Raw genomic sequence first — 27,199 nt, forward strand, 5'->3', positions numbered from 1 at the left:
TTAAGTAGAGGGTGTGAGTACTTCTACTTTTACTTAAGTTGAGGGCGTGATTACTTCTACTTTTACTTAAGTTGAGGGCGTGATTACTTCTACTTTTACTTAAGTAGAGGGTGTGAGTACTTCTACTTTTACTTAAGTAGAGGGTGTGAGCACTTCTACTTTTACTTAAGTAGAGGGCGTGAGCACTTCTACTTTTACTTAAGTAGAGGGTGTGAGTACTTCTACTTTTACTTAAGTAGAGGGCGTGAGTACTTATACTTTTACTTAAGTAGAGGGCGTGAGTACTTCAATTTTTACTTAAGTAGAGGGTGTGAGCACTTCTACTTTTACTTAAGTAGAGAGCGTGAGCACTTCTACTTTTACTTAAGTTGAGGGCGTGAGTACTTCTACTTTTACTTAAGTAGAGGGCGTGAGTACTTCTATTTTTACTTAAGTAGAGGGCGTGAGTACTTCTACTTTTACTTAAGTAGAGGGTGTGAGTACTTCTACTTTTACTTAAGTAGAGGGTGTGAGTACTTCTACTTTTACTTAAGTAGAGGGTGTGAGTACTTCTACTTTTACTTAAGTAGAGGGTGTGAGTACTTCTACTTTTACTTAAGTAGAGGGCGTGAGTACTTCTACTTTTACTTAAGTAGAGGGCGTGAGTACTTCAATTTTTACTTAAGTAGAGGGGTGTGAGCACTTCTACTTTTACTTAAGTAGAGGGCGTGAGCACTTCTACTTTTACTTAAGTTGAGGGCGTGAGTACTTCTACTTTTACTTAAGTAGAGGGCGTGAGTACTTCTATTTTTACTTAAGTAGAGGGCGTGAGTACTTCTACTTTCTACTTAAGTAGAGGGGTGAGTACTTCTACTTTTACTTAAGTAGAGGGTTTGTGAGTACTTCTACTTTTACTTAAGTAGAGGGTGTGAGTACTTCTACTTTACTTAAGTAGAGGGCGTGAGTACTTTTACTTTTTACTTAAGTAGAGGGTGTGAGTACTTCTACTTTTACTTAAGTTGAGGGCGTGATTACTTCTACTTTTACTTAAGTAGAGGGTGTGTGAGTACTTCTACTTTATTAAGTAGAGGGCGTGATTACTTCTACTTTTACTTAAGTAGAGGGTGTGAGTACTTCTATTTTTACTTAAGTAGAGGGCGTGAGTATCTTTCTACTTTTACTTAAGTAGGGGCGTGAGTACTTCTACATTTACTTAAGTTAGCGGGGTGTGAGTACTTCTACTTTACTTAAGTAGAGGGTGTGAGTTCTTCTACTTTTACTTAAGTGAGGGCGTGAGTACTTCTACTTTTTACTTAAGTTGAGGGTGTGAGTACTTTTACTTTTACTTAAGTCGAGGGCGTGAGTACTTCTACTTTTACTTTAAGTGAGGGCGGTGATTACTTCTACTTTTACTTAAGTAGAGGGTGTGAGTACTTCTACTTTTACTTAAGTAGAGGGTGTGAGAACTTCTACTTTTACTTAAGTAGAGGGTGTGAGAACTTCTACTTTTACTTAAGTAGAGGGTGTGAGAACTTCTACTTTTACTTAAGTAGAGGGTGTGAGTACTTCTACTTTTACTTAAGTAGAGGGTGTGAGAACTTCTACTTTTACTTAAGTAGAGGGTGTGAGAACTTCTACTTTTACTTAAGTAGAGGGTGTGAGTACTTCTACTTTTACTTAAGTAGAGGGTGTGAGAACTTCTACTTTTACTTAAGTAGAGGGTGTGAGTACTTCTCCCACCTCTGCACATAATTATTGACCTTGCATCAGCTACCATGGAAAGGTGCTTCATTTATGTGGAACTATCTACCAGAAATAACCATAAAAAGAGAGGTGATAGACCTTCAGCCTTAATATTGAACTTTGTTATATTCTAATTCCGGGAAAATGCATCAAACTGGATTGAGTTCTTTGGCGAGACAAGCCAGAGCAAGTTCACAACTCGACACTGGAGGAAAAGCGTGTGAAAACTGTTTTATCAGTTGTGCAATATTCTGTTGCATTATCCTGACAGACTTGTTCTGGATGTTTTGGGGAAGTTACACCCCCCATCACTTTTAGCCTGATGTGGTATAAATAGTTTTCCTGAACAAACTCTTCAGGACACATTTTTACATGACAGATTTGACACATTTCTTGGAGGAACTAACGTGCCAGACTTCACTGCTTCAAAATCTGACTGCACATCGACAGGGGGAAAGGCTGCTGTCATCTTAACTGAATTGAAGGTAAGAAAAATACCCAAGAACAATTAATTAATGTCATTACATCACACTGTAATTAGGTGAGACATGTTGTAATGCTCATGCTATTTTGAGGTGTTGGGACAACAGAAACACATCTCTGATCAAAATAAATTAATGTGCAAAGTTAGTTAGAGTAGTAGTTTTTTTGGTTGGCGACCAAAAGAGGTGAATAATAACGACCCGGAAAGCTTTAGTGTTATATCAATGATTTTTAAAGTTTGTTAGATGTTTGTTTGCACTATTATGGCAATCATTGACCACATTACGATGAAATCAGGTTTTGAGTTGAATCAGGATAAACTTAGTCTAAGATAGCCATGCATTAGCTGAGGCTTAAAAACAATGCATTTCTCTTTGCTTTTGCTTATATTTCAGTGCAGAAAACACATCAAATAGCATAATATCTTATCACAATGCACAGAAATTGTGTATAGAAATTGTCGGGGAATTGTTAAATGTAGTTCTGATTGCATACAGGACCCAATAAAAGGTGTTCCATCAAATGGGAAAGTGCTTGTTTTGCACCAAACATTTCTTTAATTATATATCAGATAAATCCTTTTCTGTGCTGAAAAAATAAAGAAAGGTGATTTTTTTTTTCTTGCGACTGGCCAATGGAAAACATTTTGAAACAAGACTGAGCTGTGGTTTTGTTTTTATCTATTTAGAATAAATCCATGGTTTTCACACAGCCTTAGAAATACTCATGATACTGTGCACAAAAGGGCGTGGCTCTAAAGAGAAAACACACCTTTCTGAAAATGAAAACTCGAGAGAGATGAGTTATTGTTATTACAACGTGACTTCACTTTTATTTAACAACTCTTTTTATTGGGTTCTTTTATTTGGGGTTAAGTACATTGTCAGAATAAGTTAGAAATGAATTTCACTTCTGTTAGACAGCCATATGCCATACATTTTTGCATATACATTCACAGTAAATATGTATTCAGTATGATAGCTGTCTAACAGAAGTTAAATCCATTTCTCACTTATTCTGACAATGTACTTAACCCCAAATAAAAGAACCCAATAAAAAGAGTTAAATAATAGTGAAGTCACGTCGTAATAACAATAACTCATCTCTCTCGAGTTTTCATTTTGAGCTTTGCTAAAAGCCACTGTGTCAAGTGTCCAACTTGGGTTGCCGTCCGGAGTTGTCCAATATGGCGGACCATCTCGCACATGCGCAGTACCGATCGGGCAGGGGGACGGATCGGGTAGTGACAGTGTCCCCTGGTCTCGCAGCTGTGTGCGTCACTCTTTAGTGTCCCCTGCAGGGGTAGACATTAAGGGTAAAAAGCCACTGGCCCTCCGGAATTGTATTGTCACTGGCCCCACCATTGTAACCACTGGCCCGGAGCATTCGTCCAAAAAAAATCGACTAATAATGAAGAAAATTAACACGTTTGTTGCAATAGTAATTTATGCACTAACTACATTACTACTTGTACTACAACATTTTAATCATCAGTTCTTCCTCATTTTCCTCAATTGTTCATATTTGGTTTATTAAAATAATGATATTGTGGTCATTGTTAAAAAATGTCTGCTATTATTATGAGTATTATTATTTGTATAATGCACTTTCTGCCTTCCTGTCATTAGGAGTTAGAAATGTAATGGCTATAGATCAGATCAGATCCTTCATTAAACTGCTGGGACATCTCCCTCTAGCCAATACCTTTATATGTTCTACTCTTCACTTACTTCAGCATAGGTCGACATTGATGTACAGAGCCGACAGAAGACCTTAGAGCAGGGGTCACCAACCTTTTTTAGGATGAGGGCTACTTTCAAAAAATAAAACAAGTCGGGGGCTACTTTTACTCCTCTTTTTTTTGCAGTGTATATATTTAGCACATTTTAACATTATTATATGCTTATCTTTAACCTTTGTGTGCTGTTTGGGTCTGTGGGACCCGTTTTCAGTGTTTACTAAAATAACATGCAATTTAATTATTTTAACCTGCTTTATTTGGGGGTGGACCTCACCTCCTCTAGGGGGGGGGCCTCACATCCTCCAGGGGGGACCTCACCTCCTGTAATTGAAATGCATCAATCTGGTGCACTTTGAGCACAACATGAATTTATGGATACAGCTCTCAACACTCAGATGAAAGGGAGCTGTATACTTTTCAAGAATCCAATCATCTTTAGAATATGATCACAACCAATAATAAATCATTTAAACTTGTTTATTCTGATCTTGTGTTACCACATTCTTTCTTTTTATTTATGCATATTTTACTAATCACTCCCCTATTAAACTGTTTTTGTACTGTCTTATTGTACACATTGGAATGATTTCTTACTTTATCTATATTAAATAGATAAGGGGTGCACTCACACACACACACACACACACACACACACACACACACACACACACACACACACACACACACACACACACACACACACACACACACACACACAGGCTGTATGCTCCTCCGTGGCGATGACGGCTTGCGTTCACGAATAATAATAAACATATTTGTAAAGTGGGGGGACACAAACGGGATTTCGAAAAGTGCTGGGGACATGTCCCCCCTGGAGATTACGCCATGCGTGTGTGTGCGTCAAGTGCAATAAATAAATATGCAAGTTACAACACACAGAGTAAAACTATGCCCCTCATGTGCTGTATAGGCTGGCATGATGGGCTGTTCAATGGGGCTGATGTGTTGTGTAGATTATGCCAGAAGGAAAATCAGCGGGGAGGTGCCACATTGCTTTTCTTCCCGACTGCAACGCTGGTCCATGGATGTATAATAAGAACGCGCTGGTCCCGCAAATCAAGCAATAACGTGATTGGTCGATATTCATTGTGGGGGTGGGGGGTGGAGGGGTGTTAGATATAGAGTTGTAGTAAGTAGATAGAGTTTGCTATGAAGTTTCGTTTATGCATGTGGTAGATTCTTTTAATTACATTTCCTTTTTTGTTTTGTGTATTTTATACATTTTGGATTTTCTTGGCGAGCTATTTTTAGAACGTGCCCGTCGGGCGCCTCACGTTGCCCCTGCGGGCGACTGAGTGCCCGCGGGCACCGTGTTGGCTACCCCTGCCTTAGAGGTTTCTCAATACTCAAATTTCTCCTCATCGACTCCTATCCTCGACTCCCCTCCTCAAGACTTGGTGCCGCCCACAGGAGATGCGAGCGGAGGACTGAGGAGGGGAACCCCCCCCCCCCACCCCCACCCCTCTCTCTGGTCGCTGAAATGGGGAATTGAAATTACGGGCCAAAAGTTGTACAAGTATTAAAAGTAAGCATAGGACACCAAACCAACTGAGACCCGTCTGTCCGCCGCATCTACACACTGTACCACACACTCCTACTGCTCCTAAACTAAAGCATAGGCTACAGCCGTTGTGTATTTTATTATGTGAAGCACTAAATGGTCTTAGAAAAATATCGAAATTCGCTGAAATTCATTTCCGGGTCACTACCAGAGGACCGAGGAGTCGAGGAGTCGAGGAGGGGAAATTTGAGTATTGAGAAACCTCTCTTTTGTATTGGCATCATATAGATAGGTGCAGTGACGCGTCCTAAAACCAGGAAGTAAGCTGCTGGTTCCCTCGACAAAAAGCAATGGGATTTCTCCACAGGGTTTTGGAAAATAGCTGGAAATAAGGTTTGTGGAAAACAAACCTGTTTGATAAATGCACGTTTTGTTCAGCCGGATAATATCCACATGTCTACCCTACTTTTATAATTTTCGAATCATAAATCTAATCGATAGATTATAAAAGGGTTTTAGGATGCGTCACTGCAGCCAACTCCACTGGTCTCCCATCTGTGTGGGGACGTCACCAAGTGCTCCGGTCCCAGCTGTGTGCGTCACTTTTTAGTGTCCCCTGGTCTCCCAGCTGTGTGCGTCACTCTTTAGTGTCCCCTGGTCTCCCAGCTGTGTGTGTCACTCTTTAGTGTCCCCTGGTCTCCCAGCTGTGTGCGTCACTTTTTAGTGTCCCCTGGTCTCCCAGCGGTGTGCGTCACTTTTTAGTGTCCCATGGTCTCCCAGCTGTGTGCGTCACTTTTTAGTGTCCCCTGGTCTCCCAGCTGTGTGCGTCACTTTTTAGTGTCCCATGGTCTCCCAGCTGTGTGCGTCACTTTTTAGTGTCCCATGGTCTCCCAGCTGTGTGCGTCACTCTTTAGTGTCCCCTGGTCTCCCAGCTTTGTGCATCACTCTTTAGTGTCCCCTGGTCTCCCAGCTGTGTGCGTCACTCTTTAGTGTCCCCCTGGTCTCCCAGCTGTGTGCATCACTCTTTAGTGTCCCCTGGTCTCCCAGCTGTGTGCGTCACTCTTTAGTGTCCCCTGGTCTCCCAGCTGTGTGCATCACTCTTTAGTGTCTCCTGGTCTCCCAGCTGTGTGCATCACTCTTTAGTGTCCCCTGGTCTCCCAGCTGTGTGCGTCACTCTTTAGTGTCCCCTGGTCTCCCAGCTGTGTGCGTCACTCTTTAGTGTCCCATGGTCTCCCAGCTGTGTGTGTCACTCTTTAGTGTCCCCTGGTCTCCCAGCGTTTCGTATATGCAGCACTTTTAGTAATGCTTCTTCATTTGCATGTGTTTTTGCACACTTGTTTTGAAAACTGCAGCGTGTTTCACCGAATGGAGATGCTTGGGCCGTTTGCACCGGTTCGCCACAAAGTGTAATTTCAGGCCTTGAGTTTGTTTCCCTCCATTTAACGAGACTAAACACAGTAATTGGCTCAGAAAGCTGCCAAAATAAGGGCAACAACAACAACACAGCATTACCGTGCTTAAATCATCGGGATGCAGGACTGAAGCTGCTGACATGGCGTAAGTGTCTGACTCATATCACCTAACATCCTTTACAGGATCACGAACAAGTAACACTAAAAGAAGAGTCTGACTCATCACAGTTCTGTGCTCCGCTTCTGTTTTACTCCCATGTTATTGGGCAAGAGGGCAAACTGCAAAGTTATATTTCTTCTTCTGTTTTTAGACCAAATGTCCTGATGATAGAAAAGACATTTCCGTGCAAATTGTGATGACATAAGAAAACATTTGCTCAATTCAATTCAAGGCTTTATCATCATGTGCACATTAGCTACAGTATAGATATGGCCGAAGTCCCAGGCTCCTCCAACAGAGCAACATGAATACAGGACATAGAACAAATACAACAGATACAATGGTGCAAGAGAATGTTTTAAGATGTGCAAGTAAATACAAATAAAATAGAAATAGCTCCCAGTTTATCCGTGGAATGTCTCCATTTCGTAAAGCCACAACTGTTTGGGTCAACAAAAGCAAAGTGAGAATTTGCACAACATTTGAGGCAAAATAAAAGTTGACATGTGTTTCATAAACACATCTTTGAACCATTTCACAAAGCGACTCTGGCTTCTTTACTATCGGACAGCTAGATCTAGGTTGCAAATTGTACACACACACACACACACACACACACACACACACACACACACACACATACCATGTATACATAACTTCAGGGGACATTACATTGACTTACATGCATTTCCTGGAGACTTATCCTAACCTTAACCATAACCAACACATGCCTAACCCTAACCCTAACCAAGTCTTCACCCTAAAATTAATGATCCCCCTCATGGGGACCTCCAATGTGTCCCCATAAGGGAGGCGAGTCCCCACACGTGACTGTGTAAACAGATGTAGGTCCCCACAAGTATAGTAATGCTAGACCACACACACACACACACGCGCACACACACACACACACACACACACACACACACAGTGCAATTGTATTTCCACTACCACACAATGTACAGTACTGAATAAACAGAGAAAGCACAGACCCACAGAGGACCTTTATTCGGAGCCGTTATGCTGGTATAAAGTTCACAGTTTCTCTTATCTCAAGGACTTTTTTACCACCTCACATTTGGCCTTCCTGCTGTTGTCACCATCCAGGTAATCAACCATTAACTTTGGTGCTGAATCCAAACAGGTCAAGTGCTTAAATAGCAATCATTTTCCCCGTTTTGTCTTTTTCCTCTGGTGTAGACATGGGGAAAGGTGTGTTCCTCAGCAAAGCTCTAGCTGTCACCTGTGCAGTTGTAGCCGTCGCTGCTGCAGCCACAATCATCGCCCTGGCGGCGGTCTACGCTCAGGAGAAGTCGAAGAATGAAGTGAAACCTACGTCTACTGCTCCCCCCCCAATCATCACCACCACTCCTTCTACCCCAAAAGAGCCGTGGGACCACTACAGACTCCCAGAATCCCTTTCTCCCGTTTCCTATAACGTCACTTTGAGACCCCGTCTGAAACCCGACGCTAACGGACTCTATATCTTCACGGGAGAATCGACGGTGGTGTTCAAATGTGTGAAGGAAACAGACCTGATCATCATCCACTCCAACAAGCTGAACCTCACCAACTTCGACAGGTTCCTCGCCAAGTTGACGGGCCTACATGGAGCAACTGCACCAAACCTGAAGAGAACATGGTTGGAAATTCCAACCCAATATTTGGTGTTGCAGCTCAGCGGTCCTCTGAAGGTCGGCGACTCGTACGAACTCTTCACGGATTTCGTTGGAGAACTGGCCGACGATCTGGGCGGATTCTACAGGAGCGTTTACGTTGAGGATGGCGTGGACAAGTAGGATGTTCTCTTTCATTTTTGTATTCAAATGTATTTGTTGAGGGAATTTTGCAAAAGGGAAAATACTTAATTTTCCCTTTTGCAAAATTCAAGAAGGCAAGTTTCAAAAGTTTCAAAAGTTTCAAAAGATTCAAAAACCTTGAGGAAAAGAAAGATTTTCTCTTTAATTTCTTTATTCAAATGTATTTGTTTGAGAGAATTGTGCAAAAGGGAAACTAAGTGTATACTTGGCCTTTGAAGTTATGTGAGTTTCAAAAACCCTCTTTATTTTACGTTTTTATTTATAATAATAATAAAACATGGGATTTTTATAGCGCTTTTCCTAATGCTCAAACAAGCTTTACATAAAATCAGAACAGAAACAGTACAGAAAACAAAATAAGCAGTACTCCTGATCCAAGTGTTAAGTGTTGTTACATCTGGAGAAGGATGCACTTGTGAAGAAAGGTGTAAATACATAAATAGACCTGTGTGGAAATGCAGGAGTGAAAAACCCTGACGACTTTACAGACGTACTTAAACTAGACATAGTTTAATGTTAACTCATGTAACAATCTTTATTTGTATTTTTAAATATGTCGGTTGTGCAAAATAGTTTCTTACATTTTACAGTGGGGGAAAATGTTCTTTAACTTCAACTTTTTAAATGATTTGTTTAAAGTTTTGAGAATGTTGCAAAAGGGAAAACCTTTGCATGAATTGGCCTGTGTGGTAATGCAAGATTCAAAGACCTTGACATTTTTACAGACATGCATTTGAACTAGATTTATTTATTTATATTATATATTTAGTCCCAGACACAGTTCGTTTTCTATACTGAGTTTTATCAATACTCATTTAACCCTTTATTTACTTTTCGTGATTTTTGCAATGGTGAAAATAAGTGTAATTATTAGTAATGTAGTAATGCAAGATTTAAAAACTTTACAGACCTGGATTTAAACAAGACGCTGATGGCCTAGGGTAGCAATACTCGATTAACCCTTTTATTTACTTTATTGCATTTTTAAATATGTGCCTTTACCTTTGAGAATGATGAAATGGAAAGGTTTGAAATGGTAAATATTGAAAGCCTTTGTAGTAATGCAAGATTTAAAAACCTTAACAACTTTACAGACATGATCATCTACCTAAAGCTTTTGAATAGACAGTAAACAGAAAGTATTAGAAATATTTTTTACGAACAAATCTAGAATTGGAGAGGGTTCACAGAATCATCTGGAAGCTGAAACGCCTAACACTAACCAAATAACCAAGACATTTCGGATATCTTTTGGCATTTCAGGACTTTATGTGACGTTTCCATATTGGGTTATATAATTAAAACCAAAGTTAATATAATCCACAATGTAAACTGTGGATATAATATGTTATAAAAGCAGCAGCTGAGAGGAAACAAAACTCTTAGTGGTCTTCTCTCCCTACATGTTAATTACCCTCTGTCTCCATGAGGAAATGCCTCTGGAGACATGCAGGGATTTTTAGAAAAGGGATCTTTAAATGGGACTCACCCTAGGTGTTATTCTTTACAGGGGATGTACCCTGTACCCTTGCATTGAGTTGGATGAGATGATTGATAACGCTCTCGTGTCTGAAGCCAAACAGACAGTTAGACAGACTTAAAATAGGAGGGGAAAGCTAGCTTGACTCTGAATACATTTAATAATATAATAATGAATAATATAAAGTTGAACCAGATCCGCCGACCAGCCCCTTTAAAGCTCATGTTCGTTTCATCTGTACAACAACTGAAGTGTAAAAACGACAATCTTCCAGTGTTTTTGACCGAAAGGAGACTGGTATCAATACTCGTATAATAATTAGATCAAGTACCACAGGTTGATTACAAATAACATATTGTGAGTTCAAACCCCTTCATTCATTGTTAAAATATGGTGTTAACACATTATGAAACATTACCTGCATGTTTTTCTTTTTTAAACTCACCTGGAAGAACTCATGGCTGCTGAAACACGGGGTAGTAGTGCCCCCTAGTGGCTGAGGTTAGTATTACAGCAACAAACACAAAACGACCCAGAAAGTTCACTGTTTTTTTTCTTGGCTTTTTAGGGCTTCCATATAAAGGGTTTTTCTAATAATAATAATAATAATAATGCATTTTATTTAAGGAGCGCACAACACACTTAAAATATATAAAACCCAACATTAATTACAGATTAAAAGCAGTTCTGAAGAGGTGAGTATATAAGTGAGTATAACTGTATGAGTGTATCTACAGATAATGGCTTCCTCTGTTAATCCTGACTTCATATGTCTGCTGTTTTCAGAGTTCTTGCCACGACTCAGATGCAGCCGACGGACGCCAGGAAAGCCTTCCCCTGTTTCGACGAGCCCGCGATGAAAGCTGTCTTCCAGCTGACGCTCATCCACCCCGCGGGCACCGTCGCTCTCTCCAACTCCCTCAACCACGGTGAGGAATACTCTCAGTGTATCACTGCTCGTAGTACAACTAGTTAAATGCAGAGGTCATATGTCACTGTGTGTGCTGTGTGCATGTGTGACCATTAACGACTGGGTTTCATCCCTCCGATGCTATCTATATCCAATGCAGCATTTTAGATGTGAAATATCCATCACCCACAACTTCAAGTGCATTGCACCTTAAAGGGGCCCTATTCTGCTTTTCGGGGTACTCGCTTCCCTGTAGTGTGTTATGAAGGTTTTTGTGCATGTAAATGGTCTGCAGAGGCTTAAATGCCTCCATTAGACTCCTTTGTTTACTTCCTGAACACAGTGACATCATCACACTTGCGCTCCTATTGGATAGCGCTCCAACACATTGTACGTGATACGTTAAGGGGCGGGACATCTCTAAGCGGTTGACCAATCACAACAGAGCCGGCCAGCTAACCAATCAGAGCAGACTGGGCTCTGGTTTCAGACAGAGGGTGAAAAGAGGTGCTGCAGCACAGAGAAAAGAGCTTTTTGAACATTAAAGCATGGAGACATGTCCCAGTAGAGAGATACTAATATGAATGTATAGAATACACAATATACGATATACAAAAAATACACTGCAAAAGACAAACTTCCTAATTCAAAAATAAAACATGGGATCATATAGACATACATTTTAGTGTGCAAAGCAGTTGCAGTTTAAAAAAACAAAAACATTTAACACAGGAAAACAGAGTATAATCTAGTTTTAAAAAGTAGCTATAAAGTTGTCTCTGATATCTAAAAGTGAGGTGTTGTACATGTCTTCATTTGTAATGAATCTGCTTTGTGTTTTTCCTCCACACAGAACCTGTTAACGTCACTTTGGATGGAGAGAATTGGACCATGACCAGTTTTCATCCCACAAAGATCATGTCCACCTACCTGCTGGCTTTTGTCGTGTGTGAATTTACTTTCATCACAAACGAACCAGTCGGCGGTCCCAAACCAGAAACCTTGGTAATTTTTGGGGTGGTTTCAGTGTTTTTCTGCTGCCCTCTGCTGGACTGATTTAACATGTCTCTGTAGTTTCTGTAATAATACATCTGTGCTTGTGTGCAGATCAGGATCTGGGCTCGCAGGAAGGCCATCGAGGCCGGACAGGGAGACTACGCCCTGGAGAAGACTGGACCCATACTGCAGTTCTTTGAGGACTACTACAAGTCTCCTTATCCTCTCGAAAAGTCAGGTAGGAACCAAACACATTTCTACTGTTGATATGTATCCATTGACTGCTTATTTATAATGCTTTGTTAACAAGCTGCTGTAACAGAACAATTCCTTAATTCGGGAATGAATCAAGCATATTTAAAGGGGCCCTATATTGCTCATGTTCACGTGTATATCAGTATAGTGTCTCAAGAGATGATTTGATTTACTCAAAGGCAGCAGACCTGCAAGTGTGTTTGTTTGTAACACAGGTGCATGGATGGATTACTACCTGACACAAGCCACATGTCACTGAAAGAGAAACCAGGAAGAGACTCAGAATAACCACAAAAAGCCATGAAATGACTAGAAAGAGAACAAAGGCAAGGCAAGGCAAGGCAAGGCAAGTTTATTTATATAGCACTTTTCAACACAAGGCAATTCAAAGTGCTTTACAAAAAATGAAAGAGATTAAGAAAATGGCATTTAAAATCAGTCATTAAAAAGAAAAGCTAATAAAATAAACATTAAAGAAAAAATACATGGATAAAAGTTACAGTGCTGTCAATTAAACATTAAAAGAAAAAAAGTACATGGATAAAAGTTACAGTGCAGTCTAAGATATGAATAGTTCAATTAAAAGCAGCGACAAAAAGAAAAGTCTTCAGCCTGGATTTAAAAGTAGTCAGAGTTGCAGCGGACCTGCAGGTTTCTGGGAGTTTGTTCCAGATATTTGGAGCATAATAACTGAACGCTGCTTTACCATGTTTAGTTCTGACTCTGGGGACAGAAAGCTGACCAGTCCCTGAAGACCTGAGAGATCTGGATGGTTCATCATTTAGCAGGAGGTCAGAAATGTATTTTGGGCCTAAACCATTCAGTGCTTTATAAACCAGCAGCAGTATTTTGAAATCTATTCTGTGACACACAGGAAGCCAGTGTAAAGACTTCAGAACAGGAGTGATGTGATCCACTTTCTTAGTGTTAGTGAGGACTCGAGCAGCAGCGTTCTGAATTAGCTGCAGCTTCCTAATAGATTTTTTAGTGAGACCTGTGAAGACACCATTGCAGTAGTCCAGTCTACTGAAGATAAAAGCATGGACAAGTTTTTCCAAATCCTGCTGTGACATTAGTCTTTTAATCCTAGATATATTCTTTAGGTGATAGTAGGCTGATTTAGTAACAGTTTTAATGTGACTGTTGAAACTCAGGTCAGAGTCCATGACTACACCTAGATTTCTGGCTTTATCTGTTGTTTTGAACATTGCACACTGAAGCTCAGCGCTAACTTTTATACGTTCTGCCTTGGCTCCAAAAACCATTACCTCAGTTTTATCTTTGTTTAATTGGAGAAAGTTCTGACACATCCAGTCATTGATTTGTTCAATGCACTTACTCAGTGTTTGAATTGGAGCATAGTCTCCTGGTGAAATTGTTACGTAAATTTGTGTGTCATCTGCATAGCTATGGTAACTTATTTTGTTGTTCTTCATTATCTGAGCCAGTGGTAGCATGTAGATGTTAAAGAGAAGAGGCCCCAAGATGGAGCCTTGAGGAACCCCACATGTCATATTTGTCAACTCAGATGTGTATTTACCTATAGAAACAAAATTGTTTCTGTCCTTTAAGTAGGATTCAAACCAATTCAGAACTGTTTCCGAAAGTCCCACCCAGTTCTCCAGTCGGTCTAGTAATATGCTGTGGTCAACAGTGTCAAACGCAGCACTGAGATCTAATAATACTAACACTGAAGTTCTGCCACTGTCTGTGTTTAAGTGGATGTCATTAAAGACCTTTACAAGAGCAGTCTCAGTGCTGTGGTTTGGACGAAAGCCTGACTGGAACACATCAAAACAGTCATTTAAATGCAAGAAATTACTCAACTGTTGAAAAACAACTTTTTCAATGATTTTACCTAGAAGTGGGAGGTTTGATATGGGCCTGTAATTGTTCATTACTGAAGCATCTAGATTATTCTTTTTTAAGAGCGGTTTAATGACTGCAGTTTTCAGGGCCTGTGGAAAAATACTTGAGTGAAGAGATTTGTTTACTATATGAAGTAGATCTGAGGCCATGCAAGGCAAAACATCTTTGAAAAATCCTGTTGGAATAATATCAAGGCAGCAGGAGGAGGATTTCAGAAGTTGAATAATGTCCTCTAGGTTTTTATCATTAATCTGATGGAATTGTGTCATGATGTCTGAATTGATGTTAAGTGGAGATAGGGACAACACATTTACTGTTCCTGATGCAGAGGCACTGACTGCTTGTCTGATTTTCTGAATTTTGTCAGTGAAAAAGGCAAAATCATTGCACGCCCTGGTGGATAGAAATTCAGAGGCTACTGACACTGGGGGGTTAGTTAGTCTGTCGACGGTAGCAAACAAGGCACGTGCGTTGTTTTTGTTTTTGGTAATGATGTCAGAGAAGAACGATTGTCGTGCGTTTTTCAATTCCAAATTATAGAGGCCAAGTCTCTCTTTATAGATTTCAAAGTGAACCTGGAGATTTGTTTTTCGCCACCTGCGTTCAGCTTTTCGACATTCTCTTTTTTCTGTTTTCACGGTCATGGCCTTTCTCCATGGAGATATTTTCTTGCCAGACACTTCCTTTACCTTAGTTGGAGCAATGGCATCTATAACATTTTTAATTTTTGAATTAAAATGATCTACTAGCTCATTTACTGAGATGTTGGCAGGGGCAAGTGTGGAAGAGAAATTCTGAGTAAACATTTCCCTAGTGTTTTCAGTTAAATATCGCTTTGTGGTTACCTCTTTTTGAACATTTTTGTGAACAGAAATAGAGCTCTCAAAGAAAACACAGGAATGGTCAGAGAGTGCAACATCAGTCACCACAACCTTAGAGATATTCAGACCCTTTGAGATAATTAAGTCCAGAGTGTGCCCCTTATTGTGTGTGGGCTCCGTCACATGCTGAGTCAGTCCATAGCTATCAAGAACACAAAACAGTTCTTTAGCCCCTCTGTCCTGGGGGTTGTCAACATGGATGTTAAAATCACCAACAATGACTAGACGGTCAAAGTCAATACACACTATAGACAGCAGTTCAGTAAAGTCATCAAAAAAGCTTGCACAGTATTTGGGTGGTCTATAGATATTTAGGAACAGAGCTCGAGAGGAGCATTTCAGCCGGAGGGCCACATATTCAAAAGAATCAAAGTTTCCATAAGATGTCTTCCTGCATTGAAGGGCATCATTGAACAGAATAGCAACTCCACCCCCTTTCTTATGCATTCTTTCCTGACTCATAAAACTGAAGTTGGGAGGGGTTGATTCGATAAGAACAGCTGCACTGTTATTTTGTTCAATCCAAGTTTCTGTTAAAAACATAAAATCGAGATTGTGCTCAGTGATAAAATCATTGATTAAAAATGTTTTTCCTGCTAAAGACCTGACATTTAATAAAGCTAGTTTAAGTTTGTTAAACACACTATCAGTCATGTTTTTTGTAACAAGCTGTGGCTGACATGCAATCACTGCTAAATTAGATACACTCACACAAACGTTTGAGCGCTTCCTGTTTCTATGATTCACCGCTCTTAATCTATTACCTATCAACACAGATATCGGCAAAGCTACTGGCAGGCAGGGCCCCGACATGTCCTTGAAAGAGTTGAGAGTGCCATACGCCCTTGAGCCTGGACCCATCACATATCAGTAAGAGTTTGTTGTGTTTTGTACACACACATCCTTATCAGGCTTCGGAGACTGCAGAAGCCCCCTCGAAGGGAGGGGAGGTGGTCGACGTAGGCACGGTGATGGAGACGGGCTAGATGGTGCGGGGGTAGAGGACATGCTGCCAGGGGGGGGAGGTGGTTGACGTAGGCGCGGTGATGAGGACGGGGGAGATGGTGCGCGTCTCCGCGGTGATTTTGGTGGGCGTCGTTGAGGAGCGGGGGTAAAGGACATGGTGCCAGCCCTGCGTATCGCCTTCGTTTGGTCTTTGAACTCCAGGAAGGAATCGGTGCCAACCCTCTGTATCTCCTTTGTGTGTTCATCGATCTCCAGCCGGGTGGGCGAGGGTGAAAGGGTGAACGGAGTATCCTCAAAGGCGTTGACAGGGGGGGGGGGCAGTGGAGACTCCTCCATGTGTCTCATATGTCTCCCATAATCAGAACATTCCTCAGGCGGGTGCAGTGATAATTCTTCAGGGTTTTCTGCGTGATGTGTTGTGTCTTTCTCGTGTTTTGATTCCTCCTGCCGCTTGTCCTTGGCAGAGGGAACAGATTGATGACGCAGGCAGTTGAATATGTTAGAGATAAACAATTTCACTCCTGACTTGTTCAGGCAAACTCCATTTGCCTTGAAAAGATGTCTGCGATCCCAGAAAAAGTTAAAATTGTCAATAAAATGAACAGAATGGTCAGTACAGGCCGTTGAAAGCCACGTGTTCAGTGCAAACAATCTGCTGAATCTCTCCACTCCTCTTCTGACTGGCGGTAGAGGGCCACTGATGAACACCTCTGCATTTAGAGAGCTGGCAGTTTCCAACAAACATTTAAACAAAAACAGCACTAAAGAGACACAAACTAAATGTGAAAATGACCAGAGATACTGTAAAAATGCCAAAAACTACAAGGAAACACTAAATGACTACAAACAAATAAAAAACTCTTAATGAAATATTCAAATACAGCCAGAAATACAGAAATACAAAATACCCACAATGAGATACTTAATGACTACAAAGAACCACATCACAACAAAAACAACAAAACCATTTCAAAAAGACAAATGAACTCAAAGAAGACTTAAAACTAAATAACACCTAAGAGACACAAAACAAGTCCAAGAACAGGCAGCACAACCTCGGAAGGAAACAACGAAGGAAAACCAAATTAAACGTACTTCCAGCAGCAGTGAAAGATGAACGGTATTAATATCTTCATTTGTTTTCAGACCAGATCGCTCTGCCGGACTTCGGCGCTGGAGCCATGGAGAACTGGGGTCTGATCACCTACAGAGAGACCGCCCTGCTGTTCAACCCTGACGTCTCGTCCAACGGAGACAAGGAGTGGGTGGCAACCGTCATCGCTCATGAACTCGCTCACATGGTAAGGAGACGTACATTGCAAGGATGACGTATTTTTGTATGCTAACCACGAAGTAAGCTTCACAAGGGCTCGCTCGACAAAAATGAAATGGGTCTTTTACATTACTCAGTGGTTAAGTTAAACTCCTGGTACTAGAATGGGTTAAAAGCAGAGAACACATCATTGTGTGCTGTGTGCTCTGCATGTGTGACCATTAAAGAGGGTTTCATCCCTCCCAATTCTTCTTCTTCTTCTTCTTCTTCTTCTTCTTCTTCTTCTTCTTCTTCTTAATGATACGTTTTATTCAGCAGGATAATCTCCACATATGAATACCACTTAATCTTATACTTAAGCGTAAATGCAATCACCAGAAGCAAAATGTTGGGCTTTAAAGGAACTACAGCACGGTCACATGACTTCACGTCACAACCGCTAAGCTAAAGGAAGCTAATGTTGGGCTATAAAGGAACTACAGCACGGTCACATGACTTCACGTCACAACCGCTAAGCTAAAGGCGGCTAATGTTGTGCTATAAAGGAACTACAGCACGGTCACATGACTTCACGTCACCACCGCTAAGCTAAAGGAGGCTAATGTTGAGTTATAAAGGAACTACAGCACGGTCACATGACTTCACGTCACCACCGCTAAGCTAAAGGTGGCTAATGTTGGGCTATAAAGGAACTACAGCACGGTCACAAGACTTCACGTCAGCACCGCTAAGCTAAAGGTGGCTAATGTTGGGCTATAAAGGAACTACAGCACGGTCACATGACTTTACGTCACCACCGCTAAGCTAAAGGCGGCTAATGTTGGGCTATAAAGGAACTACAGCACGGTCACATGACTTCATGCTACCACCGCTAAGCTAAAGGTGGCTAATGTTGGGCTATAAAGGAACTACAACACGGTCACATGACTTCACGTCACCACCGCTAAGCTAAAGGCGGCTAATGTTGGGCTATAAAGGAACTACAACACGGTCACATGACTTCACGTCACCACCGCTAAGCTAAAGGCGGCTGATGTTGGGCTATAAAGGAACTACAGCACGGTCACAAGACTTCACGTCACCACCGCTAAGCTAAAGGTGGCTAATGTTGGGCTATAAAGGAACTACGGCACGGTCACATGACTTCACGTCACAACCGCTAAGCTAAAGGTGGCTAATGTTGGGCTATAAAGGAACTACAGCACGGTCACAAGACTTCACGTCAGCACCGCTAAGCTAAAGGTGGCTAATGTTGGGTTATAAAGGAACTACAGCACGGTCACATGACTTCATGCTACCACCGCTAAGCTAAAGGCGGCTAATGTTGGGCTATAAAGGAACTACAGCACGGTCACATGACTTCATGCTACCACCGCTAAGCTAAAGGTGGCTAATGTTGGGCTATAAAGGAACTACAACACGGTCACATGACTTCACGTCACCACCGCTAAGCTAAAGGCGGCTGATGTTGGGCTATAAAGGAACTACAGCACGGTCACATGACTTCACGTCACCACCGCTAAGCTAAAGGCGGCTAATGTTGGGCTATAAAGGAACTACAACACGGTCACATGACTTCACGTCACCACCGCTAAGCTAAAGGTGGCTAATGTTGGGCGTGGTGACGTCGTCTCATTTAGACACTTGTTAGCAACCACCGTTTCTGAATTCACCAGTGGGTTATTTACTGAGGTATTTTATGTCATAGAACAAAAATCTCTTCAGCTTATTTCAGGCTAACAGCGAAACACGAACAAGCATTTTATAATTATTAACACATTATTGGGTTGTAGAACTCATTCCTGTTGCACCAATAAATGATATCCCTGCTCGTGAATGTTTTTATCTTTACGAACCTGCCAGTAATATACAGATGTCTCCTTTCAGTGGTTTGGGAACTTGGTGACGACGCGCTGGTGGAACGACTTGTGGCTCAACGAGGGTTTCGCAACCTACGTCTCGTATCTCGGAGCCGACTTCGCTGAACCCTCATGGAATATGGTGAGTTTTCTTCTCTTGCAGAAATACATCCAAAGAAATATCAATAAGATGGCTTTAAGTTAAGTGTATTTAGTAAGAAAACAGAACAATTTAATCAAGACTCGTTGCACTCGGTGTTGTGAGACCCGTGAAGTGGCGAAAGTCTCTTAATATAACATTCAGTACTTTTAAATGCATTTTCACATTGTTACCCTGCTAGTAATCCCCATCTCTTATACTACTACTCCAGTCTTTAATTTCTACTTATGTGCAGTTCCTTGTTCTGTTTTTATGCTGCTGCAAAGCAAACATTTTCCCAATTTGGAATCAATGAAGTACCTCTTATCTTATTATCTTTAATGTAGCAGTAATGTAATTACGTCTTTGTTTATGTTATTGTAAAGGGTTACAGTTTCCTTTTTGTTATACTTCTGTAATCCTGTTACATGTTATCCCTTAATCACTGAATTAACCTTATTCTTAAAGGTCCCATATCGTTAAAAGTGAGAGTCTTTTTATATTATTCTATATTAAGGAAGCATTGATGTATCCTATCTATAATATAAGGTCGATTTACTCAGGACTCTTTCTATGCAAAGAAATTGAAGAAAACTTTCTTTCTGGGTTATTGTTCTTAAAGAGACAGGTGCTAACATTGATCATTTCAGACTAAGGGGCGATACATGTTAACTCAGACAGACAGTATGAGAAAGATAAACATTTTCTTGTACAAACCCAAAATCGAAAAAAAGAAAAAAACGACAGCCGGAAAAAGTGAAAAAATAGGAAATTGAGAATAATAATTCCTCTTTAATGAAATTGCTCGTGTGAACCGTATAGAAATCAATGTAATGTTTAATGTGAAACGTGTTCGGTCATACCACAATTATTGTTTATAACCATTTTGTGTGTATTTTACAGAAAGATTTGATAGTCCTGAACGAGGTCATTGGGGTGATGGGAACTGACGCTTTGGCCTCCTCCCACCCGCTCACTTCCAAAGAGGAAGACGTCCAGAGGCCGGAGCAGATCAGCCAGCTGTTCGACTCCATCACGTACAGCAAGGTGAGGTATATTTATATAAAAAACACTACACAACTTACTTACTTTTAAGTATTGTTATCGCCAAATCCCACCAAAAAATATGTTTACTTCCACCAAACAAAAACAAGGCAAGGTGAGATGTGTTAATTAAAAGCAGCGGCAAAAAGAAAAGACTTCAGCCTGGATTTAAAAGTAAGTTTCAGCGGACCTGCAGGTTTCTGGGAGTTTGTTCCAGATGTTTGGAGCATAATATCTGAACTGCTCCATGTTTAGTTTAACTCTGGGGACAGAGAGCAGACCTGAAGACCTGAGGGTTCTGGATGGTTCATCATTTAGCAGCACACTGGAAAAAATGCTGCTCCAAAAACAAGTTAAACAACAATCAAAACCAGCTGTTTTCACTTGAAATAAGTAAAAAAGTGAAGATTTGCTTTGTAAGATTTCTTGAAGAAGGGATTTAGATAAATCAGATCTTATGATTAGCTGGGAGAACTCATGGAAATGTTGTGTTACAACATAAGCCGTGTTCTGTTTCTTGATGTTATTTGGTGAGTTTCTAATAAATATGTAAACAAATATGTGTTTCATCTGAGATACAACTCAAAATAAGATTATTTGACTTAACAAGATGATGCATCGTCTAAAAACAAGACCCGATATATCACTGCCGTGTTACTTCTGAAGTTATGATCAGGTGTAGAGACACATTCTGGCTAGGTATTAGACAAATATACTTGGCAAGATTTTGAGCTTTTGGAGTGTAAATGTATTTGGGGCCTAAACCATTCAGTGCTTTATAAACCATTCAGTGCTTTATAAACCATTCAGTGCTTTATAAACCATTCAGTGCTTTATAAACCATTCAGTGCTTTATAAACCATTCAGTGGTTTATAAACCATTCAGTGGTTTATAAACCATTCAGTGCTTTATAAACCATTCAGTGCTTTATAAACCATTCAGTGCTTTATAAACCATTCAGTGCTTTATAAACCATTCAGTGCTTTATAAACCATTCAGTGCTTTATAAACCATTCAGTGCTTTATAAACCATTCAGTGCTTTATAAACCATTCAGTGGTTTATAAACCATGCAGTGCTTTATAAACCATTCAGTGCTTTATAAACCATTCAGTGCTTTATAAACCATTCAGTGCTTTATAAACCATTCAGTGCTTATAAACCATTCAGTGCTTTATAAACCATTCAGTGCTTTATAAACCATTCAGTGCTTTATAAACCATTCAGTGCTTTATAAACCATTCAGTGCTTTATAAACCATTCAGTGCTTTATAAACCATGCAGTGCTTTATAAACCATTCAGTGCTTTATAAACCATTCAGTGCTTTATAAACCATTCAGTGCTTTATAAACCATTCAGTGCTTTATAAACCATTCAGTGCTTTATAAACCATTCAGTGCTTTATAAACCATTCAGTGCTTTATAAACCATTCAGTGCTTTATAAACCAGCAGCAGTATTTTGAAATCAATTATTTGACACACAGGAAGCCAGTGTAAAGACTTCAGAACTGGACTGATCCACTTTCTTAGTGTTAGTGAGGACTTGGAAACAATCATTAAGGGAAGAATATTTGAGCTAGATTTATCTAAAATGCAACAAAAGTAAGCATTCAGTGCTTCTCAAAGTGTGGTCCGCGGACCACTGGTGGTCCGTGAGCGCCCCCTAGTGGCCCGTGAGTATATTGGTAACATTTCATATTTGAAATAAATAAATATATTTAAGTTTTCCGCACCCTCGCGGGAATATCTCCGCAATGGAGCGAGCTTAAGTTTCACAACCCAGCGCAACACCTTCGTCACACATGTTGCCACTTGTTTGTACCATTTTCAGGCGATTTATAATCTGTTCTAGAAAAACGATGTGTTTTTTTATATTTGTGGAGTTAGGTGGTGTTTTGAAAAAGTTTGAGAAACACTGCATTACATAATAGCTCACTTGCTTACTTCAACATTACATCACAGAAAACGTGTAATACTAAAATGAATGGTCTTAATGTCAGTGATGAATGGGGAAGATTCAGGGTGATATCTATCGTTTAATTGACCCTATGTATTTCCTGACAGGGAGGTTCAGTCCTCAGGATGCTCTCAGAGTTTATCACAGAGGAAGTCTTTTCCAAAGGACTCCAGGTGAGTCGAGCAGTTTGAATGTAGTGTGTTTAATATTGTCATACCATCATTTCATTGAGCTGCATCCAACACATTGTTCTACCTCATCTAGAGTATAACAAATGACTCATTTTTGCAAGTCTGCACAGCACTCCACTTTAAAATAGAATACACTGTAGTTTGCCATATATACTCATTGTCCTAAGTGTTTGATTTGTAGCTTTTAAGGTGTACATACTTGTCTTAAACATCCTTTGTTAATGCTACATTATTTCTTCTTCTTACTTATTTTTAATTATCCTTATGTATTTCTTCTTTTACCTACTTTGCAACTTGTTTTTTTGGAACTAACTAAACTTCTGATTCTGACGATTGTGTTTCTGCAGACATACTTAGAGGAGTTCAAGTATTCGAACGCAGGCTACACAGACCTCTGGAGGAACTTGCAAAAGGTAAGTTAGCATTGACTTTCCTTAAAACAGCTTCTTATAAACAAAAAGACATGCATTCATTTATTTAAACATTCACATTAGAGGTGTTGTCGTACCTTTTTGGGCCACATGAGGGCAGTACAGCACATTGGAAACACACAGAACAGATCAAGCTAAAGTGTGTTAGCAAAGTGTTTCCTATTTAAACATCCAGCAAGAGAAACACATCAGCGTTTATTGTAGCTGAAAGTCCAACACTCAGACTCCTGTTTGCTCCATTTGGCTCTCCACCTCCTGACACCAATATTTAGCTCCTAAAAAGTCTACAATGAGTTCACATTCCACTGATGTGCAATGTGTGTTTTCAGCCATGTGTAATGTACTTGTTTGATTAGGGAAGCTGTAAAGTAGAGTTATAACATTTCCGTTTAACAAATTATTGGTTTTAATTTGCTTTCTTTAAGAAAAAAGGAGTCAGAATTCTCGTATTCCAGATTTTAAATTGTGAAAATGTTCCGTTTTCTTTACTCCTATATGACAGTTAACTCAGGCTGGTTCCTTTAGTCTGAATGTGTGTTTGATGCGTGATCATTATTCTTTAGAGTCATTGCGTGCCTATTGATTTGAACACGATCCGTGTATCCATCATTTCCTGGTCTTCTCTAAAGAAGAGGGACCAATGGAAACGTTGTCATGTTGCCGTTGTTCAGCATGGAAACATTCATTAGCTAACAATGACATTATTGTTCTATTAATATAAAGGGAGGTCAGGTACTCTTTAAAACAGCTGCTAGTTATGGGTACTTTTTACTGAAGTACATTTCAAAGCCTCTTTACTTTTACTGAGTAAAGAAGTTTAGTCAGTACTTCTACTTTCACCAGAGTATTTTTTAAACACGAGTATCTGTACTTCTACTTGAGTGAAGGATGTGTGTACTTTGTTGAAAACACAAATGCATAGAGTTCTTATCTACCTATTTCTTGTTTCCAGGCGGTGGATAATTCGAGCGTGGCGCTGCCGGCTTCAGTCGAGGTCATCATGAACCGATGGATCCTTCAGATGGGATTCCCCGTCGTCACCATCAACACCCAGACGGGAAAAATGACCCAGAAGCACTTCCTGTTGGACCCCGAATCTGTAGTGGACCGACCCTCAGAGTTCAAGTAGGAACATTTGACTTATACCTCATTTATGAATCAATAAGGGAAATGTATTCTGTTATCTACAATAAATCCACATAGGCCCAAAACACACGAGCAACAACTGGACCTACACTGAAGAAACTGAAACGTTGGCTTTAATTAAATGTATTATGTCAACAAATGCCACGTAATTGATTAGGTTAATATTATTGCTTTTAACTAACCTAATACAGTGAGGTGAAATCTGTTGACATAAAAACATTTAATTAAAGTCAAAGTTTCTGCAGTATACACTTGCATTATTGGATGACAAAACTATAATAAGGTATTTTAAAATCATAAGGCCCCGTAAATTGATAGAGGATAAACAAAGAAATACAGCTTTGTGTGATTGCTGACTTTCTAACACGATAATTCCCACATTTTATTTCTAAACTCAGGCTTTATTTCTCACTTCTTTAACATGATAGCGAGCTAGAGACAGCTTTTCCAAATCACATGAGGATATTCTTGATGATCCCAAGGTTACAGGTGTTTTTCATCTGATCAAATCTTGCAATGTAGTTACAACATATATTTAGTGTATGCCTGTTTATGCTGACATGATACTGTATGTATTTAACCATAACAATCTCATGCACTCTATTATTCTCTACGCTGTTTTTTTAAATGCACATTTTCCTTTTCTCTGGACGTAGTTATGAGTGGTTTGTCCCCGTCACCTGGATAAAGACTGGAGCAGCTGAACAGTCCTTCTGGCTTGTTGAAAAAGAAGGTAAGATTTATCTGCAAAGACACAATATCATTTTTCAAATTCTTTTTTATTAATGTATCTAGTTCAATATTGATGAAGACATATTTTTAAAGACAAGGTACAAGAAAACAAAGTAAGTTGAAGCCAGCCAAACATCTAGAAGGTTACTTTGATTGAAATGGTTGATGATAAATCATATTTGAGAGATTGGGATTCAGTCCATTCCCATTTCAACACCAATTACCAATTACACGGCTAGTCTGCTCTGATTGGTTAGCTGGCTGGCTCTGTTGTGATTGGTCAACCGCTTAGAGATGTGCTTTTAAGTAAGATATCTGAGAACTTCTTCCACCTCTTGAAGGATGGAAGGGATATGAAAAGGTTAGAAAAGTGTCAAAATAGCTATAATTTCACGGGAAGACTAGGGGTAGAGGAACGGGAGCATTTGGTTTGGGATATTTCCAAATATCTGGAACAAACTACCAGAAACCTGCGGGTCCGCTGCAACTCTGACTACTTTTAAATCCAGGCTGAATACTTTTATTTTTGCTTTTAATTGAACTATTCACATCTCACACTGCACTGTCACTTTTATTCATGTACCTGTGTTAATGTTCCTAATGTGTTTTATGCTCTTAATGTCTTTCTTTTAGGTGAAGCACTTTAAATTGCCTTGTGTTAAAAAGTGCCATATAACTAAACTTGCCTCTGATTATCTTCTAATATCCCTCCAGCTACGAACCCGAGCATGGTCACCGGTGCAGATGAGTGGCTCGTGGCCAACATTGACATGAAGGGTTTCTACCGAGTGAACTACGACGCTGCAAACTGGGAACGCCTCCTCGCCAAACTGAGCTCCAAACATCAGGTACAGTCTCATAATCCGATGGAAAAGTATTGCATTTCTTCTGTGGTTTTTAAAATGCCATTACAATCCCAAACACTCAATCCTTTGTTCACTTTCCAGGATATTCCAGTGATTAACCGAGCTCAAATCATCGATGACGCTTTTAATCTCGCAAGGTGAGGCCATATTTTTTAACAAAGGTCTTTTAAATATTGTCAAAGCTAATTTATTTTGCATATTTTATACACATAGGCAACCCACTGTGCTCTGCAGATTACACAAGGAACAAAACAGGAAACAAGTAAAACTATTTAAAAATGTAAAACAAATAATGAATTCAGTTATACATTTTAAAACCAGGTTTTTACATAATGACACTGTTGCTTTCAATTAAAACAACAATTAAATGTTATATATGTATTAAATGTAAGCTTAAATTATGTTTTTATGATATTTAAAGTCTGGGATATTTAAATTATTAGCAACAACTTGTTTTTAATGCTTCTGAAAAATACTATATATTAATGTATGTTTCACTTTCAATGACTTTACTCTTTTCAACAACGTCAGTCCTAATCATTACGACCAAATATTAATTTATTTTCAGAATTTAAACTATTTTAATGCCAGGTTTTTACATAATGACACTTACTTTAAGAAAACCAGGCCATACCGAAAGACATATTCCTAGAACTGCCTAAAAATACTGTATAACTTCCAATGAGTTAAAACAATTAATGAATAGCAATGGTAAACACCTAGGTCTTTAACTTGTCTTAAGTATCAGCTCTTCTTGCATTTTGTTCCAATAATAATGATTTATTATTATTATTAATATGAAGACTTTTTTAGTTTTTTTGTTGAATATACAAATATTACCATGAATGTGGATAAATACTTTATTTAACAATACGGTATTCTGTTTTTCACATTTGTTATTTTTTATTTTTTAATCTGTTCGAAATAAAGACTGAAAATTAAAAAAAAAAATTAAAAAAAATAAGATAAAAGCTGAGAAATTATTTTGGGTGTTTTCAGAGCGAAGATAGTGGACACCACTCTGGCTCTGAGGACCACCACCTTCCTGGATAAAGAGGTGGAATATATGCCCTGGGAGACGTTCAGGAGAAACTTAAACTACTACTTCCTGATGTTTGACCGCAGCGAAGTGTACGGACCCATGCAGGTCTGTGATGAACGGTCAACATGTGTAAAGCTCTTTCAATGAATTAATTCCTGTGCTTATCCCAGAAACCAAATGTGTTTGTAAGGGATTGGTTAATCGTGGGAAAATATAACTGGAATAAAAACGGTCCGATTTTGAAATGGTTTTGCCATCCCAGGAAAACAAATGTGTTTATAAGGGAAGGCATTGGGAGGA

The 27,199-nt window shown here is 39.6% G+C and overlaps 1 protein-coding gene across 1 annotated transcript in view; it reads left to right on the plus strand.

Moving 5' to 3' along the window:
• Window positions 1-2,087: 2,087 nt before the first annotated feature.
• LOC117541523 (aminopeptidase Ey-like) overlaps window positions 2,088-27,199 on the plus strand; it is a 36,375-nt gene continuing 11,263 nt past the window's right edge. Inside the window, exons 1-15 of the mRNA XM_034208707.1 lie at window positions 2,088-2,207; window positions 8,241-8,835; window positions 11,127-11,269; window positions 12,104-12,255; window positions 12,358-12,484; window positions 17,364-17,518; window positions 19,378-19,491; window positions 20,392-20,535; window positions 22,599-22,664; window positions 23,030-23,095; window positions 24,066-24,238; window positions 24,916-24,992; window positions 25,706-25,839; window positions 25,939-25,994; window positions 26,857-27,004. Of these exons, the coding sequence (XP_034064598.1) occupies window positions 8,243-8,835; window positions 11,127-11,269; window positions 12,104-12,255; window positions 12,358-12,484; window positions 17,364-17,518; window positions 19,378-19,491; window positions 20,392-20,535; window positions 22,599-22,664; window positions 23,030-23,095; window positions 24,066-24,238; window positions 24,916-24,992; window positions 25,706-25,839; window positions 25,939-25,994; window positions 26,857-27,004 (2,148 nt within the window). The 5' untranslated portion in view covers window positions 2,088-2,207; window positions 8,241-8,242. The remainder of the gene's footprint in view (window positions 2,208-8,240; window positions 8,836-11,126; window positions 11,270-12,103; window positions 12,256-12,357; window positions 12,485-17,363; window positions 17,519-19,377; window positions 19,492-20,391; window positions 20,536-22,598; window positions 22,665-23,029; window positions 23,096-24,065; window positions 24,239-24,915; window positions 24,993-25,705; window positions 25,840-25,938; window positions 25,995-26,856; window positions 27,005-27,199) is intronic.

The sequence above is a fragment of the Gymnodraco acuticeps genome, unplaced genomic scaffold (genome assembly GCF_902827175.1).
Source record: "Gymnodraco acuticeps unplaced genomic scaffold, fGymAcu1.1, whole genome shotgun sequence".
In the NCBI taxonomy this organism is placed as follows: domain Eukaryota; kingdom Metazoa; phylum Chordata; class Actinopteri; order Perciformes; family Bathydraconidae; genus Gymnodraco; species Gymnodraco acuticeps.